We start from the raw sequence: 14,695 nt of genomic DNA, 5'->3' as shown, positions 1-14,695 counted from the left end.
GACATTTCGATGTTACGATATCTATTTATTTTAAATCGCTATTTTCACATCGTTATTATTGGCCTGTTTTTATTGTTTGCGCGCATTCCGTTTTTATCCCGATGCAAGTACTTAAATATTTTGCATAGCGCGTTTTGTTTCCAGCTTATAGAATAGACCCGATGGTGAAATTAATGCAAACATGAAATCCTTACATTACTACAAAACGTTCTTCAAATTTTGGCCCTTTTTATACTTTTTAATTCCTTTAATTATACACTTCCTTTATGAATATACAAACAATGTTGTTTATGAATCTTTATTAAGTATATGTCTTGATATCATATTGAGAATACCAGTTGAGACATTAAAACAGCTTCAAATACCTTCTGGCTGACCATCTTTTCTGGATATGGTGGCGGTACATTTTTGCAAGACGGCTTTATAAGCAGGATAATCAGCAATATAATCCTTTGGAATTTCCATATTCACAAACACATATTGTTTCACAACACATTCATCAGTATTTTCCACCAAATGACAGTCGCGATGTAACAGGTAAGCCAACTGTATCCCATAACACAATAAATACTTACTTCAGTATTTAATATATGACAAACCATTATCTTTTGTATATTCTACATTTTAAAAAGGACATGTAGTCGGACGTTATCACTTCATACATCCATTTATATACCCATCGGCTGGGGGTTTAATAATTTAAACGGTCAGTCAGTTGCACTAATTGGTATCTCACGTCTAGAGGATATTAGGGCATAACCCTGATAAATATTGCAGTACGCGTTTATTGTCCCATTAAGTTGATAGCAATTTAGTTGTTCAACGTATTTACTGTCGATTGTTTATGCATAATTGTCGAGGTTTTATTACACTATCCGCTCGACGTATAACAATATAAAAAAGCAAACAAATTGTGCGTTTTAAGAGCAGTAGGAAATCAATTGATTTGTTAATGTTACGGATTCACCTGGAGGTTCGCCCGTATCATCCGTCTGCATAGTCTACCGTGTAAAATGTATTTTTAAAAGCAACTTAATCATAATAGTCATTAACCCGAAGCGAAAAAAAAATTCGAAACCTTGCTACGATCTAAAGACAACATTCACAATCAAACAGCCTTGCGAAAAATAACAGCTCCGTCGTTATGCGTCCAATTAACCCATTAATGCCTAGCGTCTAGAAAAAAGGCCTTGGCGAACAGCGTAGACCCAGATGAGACGCCGCATGATGCGGCGTCTCATCAGGAACTGCGCTGTTTGCTTAAAGGAATTTCTGTAAGAAATATTCTTAATATAGAAAAACATATACTAGACATCCCTAATTTTGGAAATAAATTGATCCAATTGAGAAGGATGGGAGAGTCCACTAGGCATAAATGGGTTAAATTGATTGCTGCACAGCAAACAATAGACGCTGTATTTAAAAGAAAACGCTTATCAAACTGAGCCTCAGAAATAAATAACACACAATTAACTTTCAGGTGGATAACCATGAATATAGAAGTACAATAAGCGATTAACAATCAAAACGCACGAGAATTTCGTGAAACGTTTTTTAAGTGTATTACATAATATTTTGAATCAAAAATTTGATTTGCTACTGCAAAGGTCATCTTAAAAGGACCTTTAATGCCCAGTCAAAAAAAAAAATCAGCGGCATTCACAGTACATTATGAGATTGTTAAAATCTTGGGTGTAAAAGATGGTTAATCACTTCCGGCATACATGCACAACATCAAATGAGTCGCGTTCCGAGAAAACTGGGCATAATGCATGTGCGAACAGTGTCGTCCAATATTAGCCTGTGCAGTCCGCACAGGTTAATCAAGGACGACACTTTCCGCCTAAACTGGATTAATGCAAAGAAGAGAATTTCTGTAAACGAAAAATATCATAGAAGCGGAAAGTGTCATCCCAGATTAGCCTGTGCTGACTGCACAGGCTTATCTGGGACGACAATGCACGCACATGCATTAAGCCAAGTTTTCTAAGAACGCAACATAAAATATTATGTTAAAAAATGAGCCGCGATCTGGGAAAACGGAGCTTAATGCATGTTCAGAACGTGACGCCGTGATTTGCAAGTAAAGTCCACACAGGTAATCAAGAGTTACATTTTCCGCTTTAATGTCATTTGTTCCGTGTAAATTACGTCTCTTCTAAACGAAATCCGGTGTAAGTTCTAACTCTTATTAGTCTGTGCGGACTGAACGTGCGTTAAACCCCGTTTTCCAATAGGCTTTGTATCCGACTATTGATATAACCAACTCAAATCTCAACAGGCAAATAGGTGTACAATCTAGACTGTCATATGTGGTTACAATCCAGATAGTCACATTTGCTAAGAATATAGACAGCCACATATGTTTACTACAATCTAGACAGACACTTGTGTTTTCTCAAATCTAGACAGTCAATTGTGTTTACATTCTAGGCCATCACATGTATTAACTGTGTTTACAGTCAAGATGGTGTCATGTGTTTACAATCTTTTTGTAACCGCATTTGTTAACATTATTTCGAAACGCCAACCCTTTCTTCTAGACAGTAAAACGGAAACTTATGGCATATATTAGAAAATGTAAATGTACTTATTTCTTGAAATAAACGGTAGCATTAATTTCAGGAAAAAAGAATCTTTCCTTTTCGGGCAGAAGAAAAACTTTTTTAAGAAGATCCACTGATTAATATCTAGCATACATATTTTTGTTCAATTAAATCTTTTAACAATTTAATAAAAAAAAAAAAAATCCTTCTAAAAACAATAACAAATACTTACAACAATTCCATTGAAACAAATCTTGTTGTAAAATATTTTCTTTACTTTTTCTAGATATAAAACCTCTATGTTTAGTAAACATAAATTATTAGTTTTATGTTTTTGCTATAAATCACAAAGCTTTTTATCTAACATTGGCAATGTAAACAATTTTTAAAGTATAATCACGCATACGCTAAATATTTGATATGTTATAGTTCAAAATGTACATTATTATCATACACTTTCTTATGTTTTTCCGTATTCTAGTAATTATGGATGTAAACTACAATGTAAAGAAATGTGAAAAATAAATGAGAAAAAAAATAAAATCTTTTAACAATTTAAAAATATACTAAATTTAAGTGCAAGTATCTCACATAGAGTGATTGTGAAATTTAATTTTTAAAAAATGTAAACATCCTTGATGCCAGTCAGCCAATTTGAAATTTTCTATATTTTTATGCTTTCTTGAACATCTCATATTACAAAGTGTCAGCGAGATATTATATTGAGCGATAGAATATTTGCCAATTCGAAATTTGTTTTGCATAACTATTGGGTCAACGGTTGTATATATTTCCTTTTTCTGCGTTTTGATATTGTAAATGTGCATTACATAATTGAATACAATGTTAAATGTATTGTTAAATGGAATACTCTGATCCCCTATGCCTGTGCACATGGTGCTTTAAACGTACATTACTTGCTCAATGTTTTATATTTGTCCATTATCGAATGATCTATTTTGTTGGATTAATACGCTGATCCCGTATGCATCTGCACATGGTGCTATAAACGTACTTGCTCTGTGTTTTCTATTTGTCAATTATCGTATGATCTATTTTGTAGGACAAAAAAAAAGTGGTCATCTTTTACAATTCATCTAAAACCTTAATTGATTGTGTTCCGTTTTAAGTGGCACGTATTGATCCTAGTGAAGATAAATTACGGGGAACGAGTCCAATAGATTGTTTTCTTTGTATTTATTCAATGCATGGCTTTGATAACTATAGGCTGACGAATGATAAAACGAGATATATCAGTGAATCGCACAAAAATATTCGTAAATATAAGATTTCCAAGCTAATGCAAAATGTTGTACAACATATTGCATACCATATGTCTGGGATTCGTCGACGTATTGTACTGTGTTGTTATTGATCTGTTGTATTCATATAGTCTGATTATTTATTTGACATATCAAAAGCTTGCGAGTAAAAGCTTGTGTAAAAGTTACAAATTACGTTAAAAATATTTGACTCTAGCTGTTAAATAAAACATTTCGAGCAAAATACCTTTAACTCTTAACCCCATATTACCTTTAACTCTTAAACCCATATAACTATGTATTTTCATGCGCTTAGTCGGTTCGTTAATTAACATACATTAATTATCACGCACAGCGGGCACAAACATATTGCAGAAAAACTTTATCAGCCGCGTGCAAAAGGGGTTTAATGCATGTGCGCAGTCCGCACAGGCTAATCAGGGACGACGCTTTCCGATTGTATGATTTTTTTCGTTAAAAGAAAGTCTCTTCTTAGCAAATATCCAGTTAAGACGGAAAGTGTCGTCCCTGATTAGTCTGTGCAGGCTACACCGGCTAATCTGGAACGACACTTTATACACATGCATTAAACCCCCATTTCACAGAGCTCGGCCCTTATGTGTGTGATTGTAAGTAAACTAGATTGTTATGGCAGTTCTTGCTTCTGCTAGATGCTGCTTAAGTCACATTTGTGTTTGTTACATTGATTTGCTTTAAAAAAAAAAAACTGGTATACAATAATGTCTCCGTGTTCACATCGATTTTAAAAGCTGACAATTAATATAATATGAATGAAAATTAACATTGGGTAAGGGTTTTGGCTAAACGAAAAACCAGTCATAATTAAACCTACACTGTTCATTCCACATATCCTTAAATGAAGGATAGTAAAAACTACAATTCTGCGAATTTGTTACATGAACGACTTAAATTACTTAGGGTTTCCATAATCGAGTGAGTTAAATTTGCTTGGCATTGTTCAATTTTAAGGGACTTCTTCAATAGATTTGGAAAATGACGAACAAGAATAACAGTCACAGAATCACACACGAATTTACACATAATGTGAACACATTGCGAAATAGCTCCCTTATCAGAAAACTGTGTTGTTCGTTCATAAATGGTTAATCATCATTCGAAATCGGTAATATCATAAAGCGTTTATACAGCTTTTCCTTAACAATTAGGAAACAGTTTGGAAAATACGTTCAATACTAATACATCGTTTACTGATCGCTGTGAATGACTTAATCATGCTTAGCGCAGTAGTATAGCACCTTCTCGCTTTTGCCTTTATAGTTCGCGGATTATTTTTATTTTACTTTTTGTTTTGCTTTTTCAAAACATTCCAGATAAGTAACATGATAAATGGGATTTTTATATTAGGAACATTTGTGAAGAAGACCTTTCAATACCAATGTGCGGAAATAAAAAATAATTAACAAAATATTTCGGAAAAATATGAAGAATTAATTTAAGATATTTATTGTAAAAATTAGCGTTAGATTTTAATATTAAACAATACCGAACTAATATGAAGTTTTACAACATGTTACAATATTCATGATGTCATGGCAAAGTTGTCATTTGAAACAATCTTGACCGAACGACGATATTAAATACAGCTAAATTTTTAAAGAACGAACTAAGCATGTTTCGATTCTTTTAACGTTTGAATTTTAAGCTTCGTAAATAATGCGTACTTTTCACGCAAGGTTACAAATCTACTTAACTAAAGGTTTTTTTCATCACACGGCCGTAAACATTTTAACATATCAGCGTGAAAAATACTAAACAATTTAGCCCCCTGACCACGACTAGTCCGATGTGCTTCAGCTCATGCATTTCGCGGTACGCATGGAGTGTTCTTACGTTCCATGTTCCTGTCGTTATTCTATTTGTTGACAACTTGATCGAAGTCTTATTTCAGTAGATAACGTGTTGAAACCACCCAGACTGGCGGTAGAATGCCAGGTCGTTGTTGTTCCGGGCCCTGACCGATCCGGCTTGGTATTCTGTTGTCTTGTCCTCTTAATTTCCTTTCAGTGACCCTGGGTCAATCTCGGCGGCGCTCGTATCATCTCCAATACCTTGCAGCTGGTGGGACGAAACGTACCAGCCCCCTCACTTTCATTCGCCCGCCACCGGAAGCAGTAACTAGTGTGTGCTTTGGTGAAGGTCCAAGATGAGAACATGCTGTGTCTGGCTTATTACCGAGAGAGCTACTGCAAATCGACAAAGTACAATCTCTACACTGTATACCCCATACAAGCTGGACTTCACAGCCTCATCTGGAAGGACACTTTACGGTGATGCATTAAGCCCTGTTCCCACAGAGCCTGATATATTTATTATTAATATTTGAGGACATGGGTCATGGGGCTACAATTGTTTTAAAATGTGTACCGATCGCAAAGTATGACAAAATTGTCATTTTATCTTTGGTTCTATGCATTCATTAGTTTGCATTTCAAATGCCAAACACTACGCGTCACATATTGCATAAACTAGGGGGTTTACGATCTGACACTGCAGTAATTGAATACTTCAAAACAGTTAACCCATTTGTGCCTAGCGTCTAGAAAAAAAGGCCTTGGCAAACAGCGTAGACCCAGATGAGACGCCGCATGGGTCTGCGCTGTTTGCTTAAAGGAATTTCTGTAAGAAATATTTTAAATATAGAAATAAATATACTAAACATCCCTAATTTTGGAAATAAATTGATCCAATTTAGAAGGGTGGAAGAGTCTACTAGGCATAAATGGGTTAAATATCTTTTCAGTGTTGTTCAAGGCAAATTATAGCTCCACTATTTTAGTGTTTATGTACATTATTATACGCGTGCGACTTGCAGTGTTATTTAAACACCATTTGAAAATGTAATGTGTATGTTATTCGTTTCTTGTCGAGCTATAGACGAACAGGACGATACAGAACACGGGTTGATTTAGTATGGTGTTCTCAATTTATTAATATGATATACCACTTTAATATTAGAAAACTATATTATAAAAATTAACTGTGATGGTGTGCCTGATACGATTTCAGTTTTGATGTTGTAAAATCTATCAATTGAATCACATCACAATACTCTTTGAACACGAGAGAAGCCCAATGCTGTTACATGGACATCGTTCTCTATCTTTTGACGAGATAACGAAATGGGCAAATTGCTGATATCATCATTTTGTCATTTTGTCAACGACGATCATACATAATAAAGGTAATTGGTTGTTTTTAATGGTATGAACTGAAGGCAAAGTGATAAAGTAAAGTGAATATATCAATTGTTATCACGTGCATATTATATACATGTATTCCTTGGCACTTACGATCGCGCCAAACGGGGGTTTATGTTGTGGGGAGCGAACTCAATTACTTTATTTCAACATAAAAAAGAGTAAATCATATTTAAATGTTACAAAAATACTCTGTACTTGTTAAAATTATTTTTGTTTTTGTTTATAGTGTGACTTTACCATAATGATGATATTTAAGTTATGACCCAACGCAATGCTTTACAGTCAAAAATAGCATCCGCCACCACGTAGAGCAATTTCCAAGTAAGATCAATTGGCTTTAAATCAGCGACCAAGTAGAAACCAAAACAGAAACCACGTAGATGTCTCGTATATTTATTTCTATATTTAGAATATTTCTTACAGAAAGTCCTTTAAGTTAACCGCGTAGACCCAGATGAGACGCCGCATCATGCGGCGTCTCATCTGGGTCTACGCTGTTTGCCAAGGCCTTTTATTCTAGACACTAGGCATAAATGGGTTAAGGTATAAAAGTAACCGATCAAGAATTGCTACACGTTTTTTTTCAAAAACGCAAACCGTTTTAAACTTTAAATATTTTTTGAAAGTAATAACGTTATACACGAATTTCTTTAAAGTCATATACTCCCATATTTCTAAACCATACACAACAATAATAAAATAACAAAATAGTACGTTGCTAAATCACTGAAAGTTGTGATATGCTTTAAGAGCTTTATCAGACAAAACTTTCACGGCATATAACATTGGCAATATTAAATAGTTTCAATGTGATAAAACTTACTTGGACAGCGAAAGTTGTTAAACATTTCAATTTATGTCCGATTTCACAAGTTGTATGCGTAAAATGATTCAAAGTAAAGAAGTTATTTTCATATATGATAAAAGCAAAAATTAACTAACTATAGACAAATGCTTAGTTTAATATTCAGTAGGGATAAGGATATACATTTTAATAGTCAAAACACTCTTTTATTCTAATATTTCGCCCAAATGGGCTTTATCAAAGTTTACAAATATGAATTTACAAACATTTATAAAAAAAAAGAGCCAAAATAAATAACTCTAGAACGACGCGGAAATAGTAAATATAAGCTCAAAACAATTTTTTATTTACTTATACAACAATTGAAGGAGACAGTTGCATAAATAATCAAATGTATAAAACAAAAAAAATATTGACTACTTTCAAAACTTTTTATTAAAAACTATATTTTATTTAACTATTTTTTATTTTAATATATTTTTAAAGTAAAATTTTGATTGCGCTAAAAATGATACGATCTTACATTTATTAAAACACAGAGATTTCATTAACATATTCTAGAATTTTAGGATACCGACTGCTAATAATTTTGGTAAAAGTATGTTGTTAAAAAATATATAATAAAAATATATATATGCGCTGTATTGTTAAAAGTGTACACATCTTCTACAGTTGGCTTTGCTTCATTCGTCTGCTTAAAATACGATTTAAGATTTAAATGCAATTGTGATGATGTTGAAGTAGATATTATGGTTGCAATTTGTTCTTTACAACAACCTAGCATTAAGGGATATTGATAAGGAAAACTGGCAGTATCGAACAATACATTAACGTAGAAGATCACAGCTTATCTCTCGTGCGTTCCTACAGTCATCTATTCTCTATTCCCCGTCATTAATAAAGGCATGTTTCGTTTAAACAAGAGATACAGCTTGACAGTTGCAAACATTAAATCGCGCGATGTGTTTACCTACTTGCTCAGTTCAATACGAATATCTACAGTCATACCAAAATCATTCGAACCATTTAAAGTTTTTTTTACAGTTTTATCTTTGCCGAGTTTTAATGTTATTGATTCAAGCCAAATCCTTGTACCATAAACAAAAATGTCCACATACAAGACGGTTAACCCATTTACGCCTTGTGGACTCTGCCATCCTTGTAAATTGGATCATTTTTTTTCCAAAATTAGGGATGTCTAGTATATTTATTTCTATATTTAGAATATTTCTCACAGAAATTCCTTTAAGCAAACAGCGTAGACCCAGATAAGACACCGCATCATGCGGCGTCTCATCTGGATCTACGCTGTTTGCCAAGGCATTTTTTCTAGACGTTAGGCATAAATGGGTTAATTAACATAAACTGTCATCGGTCTTCAAGTTGCAGGAAAATAGTGAGATTTTCTTCTTTAATGTGTCCTATCCCAACATAATTATGCACCGAGTCTCTGAGGATTCGGATAACAGTTAACATGTATCAGTGTGAGCGTTAGCTTACACTAATGTTACAGAGCATATTTTGCAAATCAGTTTGCTCTCAACTGCTTAACTACTATATGGAAAGACAACCACTGCCTGTTGCAGACGACAAAAGCTATACTCGTCTGCTAGGAAAGATAGCCACCACATGCAGTGGGTTTATACAGGGTCCCTGGTGTATATGACTTATAGTGTTTAACAGCTCAGCTTGTAAGACGACATTGGCCAGTCTAGTGTTTATCATTGAAATCTGTACATATTGGCTGCTTTCAGGGAAAACGGGACTTAATGCATGTCAAATAAGATTAGCCTGTGCACACTGATTAGCCTGTGCAATGCGCACAAGCAAATTAAGGACGACATTTCTGATTTTAAAATGTTTTTAGTTAAATGAGAGTTTCTGGTACTGGGATGACAATTAATGCATATGCATTAAGCCCTGTTTTCCCAAAATGAAGCTTAAATTATATTTTTTATTAATGATTAAAAAAACACATCTCGACCTGTGCTTTAAGACACACTCTTTATAAATTTGAATGGGCTGTGTTCATTTAAAACTTGAAAAATAAAAAGCTATAACATAATTTTTAAAACTGAGTTGCGTCTAAACTTATACAACAGCGAACACCTACGGTGCCTTCAGCGCTTTGATTATTTATGTTTATAGGCATTAAATCGTGTCACAACGCACTATGTGTTGCTGCAGGAATAAATGATCGCGTGAACAAAATGCAGGACGCTTACTTGTTGAACTTATTATGAATGTTGTATAAGTAAGGCATGTAAAAATAAGTCATATATACGGGCATGCTTTAAACATATTATGATGTATATCTAGGAATGGGAACTATTCAAATACGTTTTAATGACACTGTGTGTGCATATCTTATCTGAAAAATAATAGAATGATTTGTATTATCGTTTTCGAATTAATATAAGACCATGCTATTAAATGTAGAACTTGCTCCATTTAACGTCTACATGTTTGCCGCTAATGTGTATATCAGTTTGGCTTTTGATAAGCATTAAAAAGTGTATCTACAATCTTGAATTTGTTAGACCTATGGGCGATGTTTTCACTCTTACGTCTGTATAGAATGTCATAATTATCAGCTCTACCGTTAATATGTTTCTCTGTGTTGTATTATATGTGGTATGATGGGAATAATGCCTTTTTTCTTGAATAAAGCATATCTATGTATGTTTATAAGCTGCTTCATTCAGGTTTCATATTACAATTCGAAACTGATATTGTCTTCTTTGCAACAAAAAAAAACGCGCATAATTGTAGCATAAAATATCTTCAGAAAGAAAACAAAAGGCCGAAATCACAGGGAAAATGATTTGTATTCTCCCAATACGTGCTGTAGGCAAAGACATATATCTACTCTCAATAATATGATCCCAAATGCGACCGTTGATATGCAAAAGGAGGATGTTGTAATGTCCCTGAAGAACTGAATGTTGCAGAAAAACAGTTGTAAACACACTCTCAGTCGCAATAATGGGCTTGCATACAAATCCTGTATGCTAAACGACATTCCAACAACTATTGTTGGATATCCATTGAAAAGCGCTATTACTTCTCATTGTTTCATTTTTTTGCGGATTGTTATCCAGATGTAACTAATTTTACAATTTGCATGTTTTGTTTCGAATACAGCTTAAAGAATAGACCAGACGGCACTGTGCTTACATGAAATACTAAAATAAGTATAATCAATACAAAACTTAAAGGTTAGAAATGTAAGTACTATTTAACTCCAAACTGTTACACTTCCTTTATTAATATACAAACAATATTGCATATAAAGTGTTATCAAGTATGTACAATGATGCCAAAGCTATAATACGATTGGAGATTTTAATTAAAAACGCTTTAAATACCTTGTGGCTGAGTATCCGTTCTGGATATGGTGGCGTTACATTTTGTCAAGACTGCTTTATAAGCAGAATAATCAGCAATATACTCCTTTGGAATTTCCATATTCACAAAAATACAACGTTTCACAAAACATTCATAAGAATTATCCACTTGATGATAGTCGGGATGTAACGGGTACGCAAATGGTAGCGCACAACACAATACATACCCCTTTGGCCAATACTTATTTATATCGATCAGTCCTAATCTTTAAGCGATTAACAGTCAAACTCAAACGTTGTTAGGATATAACGACATCGCACAACAGTTCGCGTTAAAATTACATTATTTCACGCGATTTGAATCAGCACTTTGATTTGCTCCGATAATGGACATCTCAAAGTGACTTTTTAATCGCAGTCAACTAAACGGGTGTGTGTGTGATGTAATATTTTAATATGAAGCATCAGATAGGGCATAATGAGATACTACGTTTTAACCTTACGTTTTACAGGTGGGTGGTGGCGCCCAGCACCAATAAACAAACGACGAACATTATTTACGGAATACAATGCAAATTTCATTACAACGCTTTGCATCCGACTTAGGTTATAACCATCCTCAATCTAGTCTAAGGCTATAGCATACGTTTACGTTTGCTAAAACATATTGGTCGGTAAAAACGAAAACAAGTGGAGTACATGGTGAACTTTTTGGTCTATTGCACCTTTGTTTGGCAAGGGTATGGTTTTTTAAAATATAAGCAAAATAATTATGTTTAATATATTTCAGAAAACACAACATTGTAAAACAATGCATGTAACCAAGTGTCTGCGATACCCCATATTGAGCGAGAGAATATTAGCCAATTTAAAACAAATTAAAGATGAATGGGTCAACGCTTGTGCTTTATTTTGCTGAGACGTGATATTGTGAATATGAAAAAAAACAGGTAATAACTATGTTTTTGTGTAATCTGCCTAAGTGTTCCCGGCAGCGCGTATTTTGCTGTGAACGTACTTGCTTAATGTTTCCATTTTCTTCTGTTTGAATATCAAATGATTTATTTTTGTGGAAGAAAAGGAGGGCGTCTTTTAAAATTCATCTTAACCCATTTATGCATAGCGTCTAAAAAGGCCTTGGCAAACAACGTAGACCCAGATGAGTCGCCGCATGAACCGGCGTCTCATCAGGGTCTGCGCTGAGTGCTTAAAGAAATTTCTGTAAGGAATATCTTAAATAAAGAAATAATTTTACTAGACATCCGTAATTTTTGAAATAAATTGATTCAATTTAGAAGGATGGGAGAGTCCACCAGGCATAAATGGGTTCAACTTTAATCGATTGTGTTCCGTTCTAAGGTGCGCGTATGGACTCAAATGTTGATAAATTACGCAAACGATATCAATTAATTGTTATATGTATTTATGCAATACAGTATGACAGTAGTTGCTTTTAGGTTGACCAATAATCTAATCATACACATCAGCGAATTGACGACCAATCATCGTAACCATAATATTTCCAAGATTATGCAAAAATGTTGAAGAACATATTGCATACCACATTTTTGATATTTGTTGCGGGTTTTAATTGTTTATCGTGATGTTTACCATCTGGATTTGCTGCATTAAATGTGTCTGATATTATATGTGGACGAGGAAAAGCATTGCGAGAAAATAACGTGTGTAAAATAACAATTAACGTTTAAGTAAGTGTACGATATCTGCTAATTGGAACATTTCGAGCAGAAGACCTTTAACTCTTGATCCTAATGACCGGACTGCGGGCTGCACTTGCTTATCTGGGACAACAATTTACGCCCATGGATTATGCCCCGTTTCCCCAAAGCGCTGCTTATTTGTAATTATTCGGATATACAACTTTGACATGTTTTTCTAATGTTAACCATTCGCGCTTATAGACCAGATTTAATTTTCTATTTCGTTCACTGAATTAACTAGTTTGATTATCGTATTCCATATACTGTACGCTACAAATTGCATTCTAGATTACATTAAGGACTTTATGTTTTAGTTTTTTTTAGTTATTTATTTAAGCTCGATTTCATCGAAAGCCTAAGGATTATATACTAGTAAACGCTATCGAGTCCGTTTCCTGGGCCTAGAACCAGTACTTGGGTTCTTTGGGGGAGATCTGAAGAACGCTCTCACGGTGGGGATCGAACCCGTTTCCTCCCGGTCGCTTGGCGGACACCATCGGTGGGGATCGAATCCGTGACTTTATGATTTGACACGGCAATTATTAAATACTTCAGATCCTTGAAATATCTCTTCAATTTTGCAAAAGACTCAAAATCACTCTGTATACGTATCCGTACCGTTACGATTATAATACCATATTTCAGTAAACATGAATACACATGTGCCACAAGTTTTGTGGAGCCAACTTCTCGTCGAGCTAAAAAAGGATACGACGTTACTGCACACATGTTGGTTGATTTTCTCAATTCATTTATATGATTTATCTTTTAAACATAATAAAGGACATTAACATTTAGCATAATTTTTCTTAATTTTTTAACTTTGACGCGACAACTGTCATTAATAAATGTGCCTATACCGTTTTTCAGCGGTGTAACCTGGATGCAAAGTACTTTAGTAATGTAACTATTACGATCGTCAACACTTTCATACCATAAACTAAATAATATAGCGTCTCCCAGCTCAAACATTTTGCACTACGGATCACGCCTAATTGGAATTGTGGTTATGTGGAGCGAATTGTTGATTTTGCAATCAAGAGGGCATGCAATAATTACATTTAACAAAATTCCTTATTTTTTTTAAATAATCTATTATTATGTATGTACCATTGAGTCGTTACCATAATATTTATATAAAATCTGCATTGCCCAAGGTAAACATGAAGTGTTGTTTTGAAGAGGACTTAACTTGTCACGAATACTTCGTTTAAGGATTGCTAAATATTTGCATTATAACTATGACATGTCAGCCTTGTCATAAGTCACTATGTCGAAGAAGTTTAAGTAAGATTTAAGTGCTTTAAACCATCGCAATGTTATAAATTTATCGATGGTTTGTAAGCGCGCTGTACCTTATTCCAAGTGCTCTATACTTTTTAATGACCTTTCCTTACGTAAAACCGTAAAGATTCAGCTGCCAGTTTCACCCAAACATGCTATATTTGGGGTTATCTGGCTAACGCCAAGAATATACTTTAATGAAAGTTATTATGTACTAATGACTTTCTTTAAAGTATTGATCACAGAAGTTTGATTAGTCATGATAATATATTTTGACATTATACAACTATACAAATGTCAGCCACCTGCCAATTTTAAAGGCGCCATTAACAAAAATGAATTTAATAATACAAAAATTGAAGGAGGCAATTAACATTTATCGAAAACAAATGATAACCTATTTTTGAAAGTGTTCATCACAACATGCTTACTGGCAATTTATAACTTGTGATTGCTGCATGTTTGAACGATAAAAAAGAAAACATGTA

General features: G+C 34.0%; 1 protein-coding gene across 3 annotated transcripts in view; it reads right to left on the bottom strand.

Moving 5' to 3' along the window:
* LOC127855961 (calcitonin gene-related peptide type 1 receptor-like) overlaps nt 1-14,695 on the bottom strand; it is a 75,459-nt gene that overhangs the window by 53,727 nt on the left and 7,037 nt on the right. The window contains exon 1 of one of the 3 annotated variants that reach the window (XM_052391901.1): nt 366-704. The exons of the other annotated variants lie outside the window; for them this stretch is intronic. Coding sequence (XP_052247861.1) covers nt 366-465 — 100 coding nt within the window. The 5' untranslated portion in view covers nt 466-704. Of the gene's footprint in view, nt 1-365; nt 705-14,695 lie in introns of those variants that run through there. 3 annotated transcript variants of the gene reach the window in all.

The sequence above is a fragment of the Dreissena polymorpha genome, chromosome 13 (genome assembly GCF_020536995.1).
Source record: "Dreissena polymorpha isolate Duluth1 chromosome 13, UMN_Dpol_1.0, whole genome shotgun sequence".
Taxonomy (NCBI): Eukaryota; Metazoa; Mollusca; class Bivalvia; order Myida; family Dreissenidae; genus Dreissena; species Dreissena polymorpha.
This window is presented reverse-complemented; position numbering and strand designations above follow the sequence as displayed.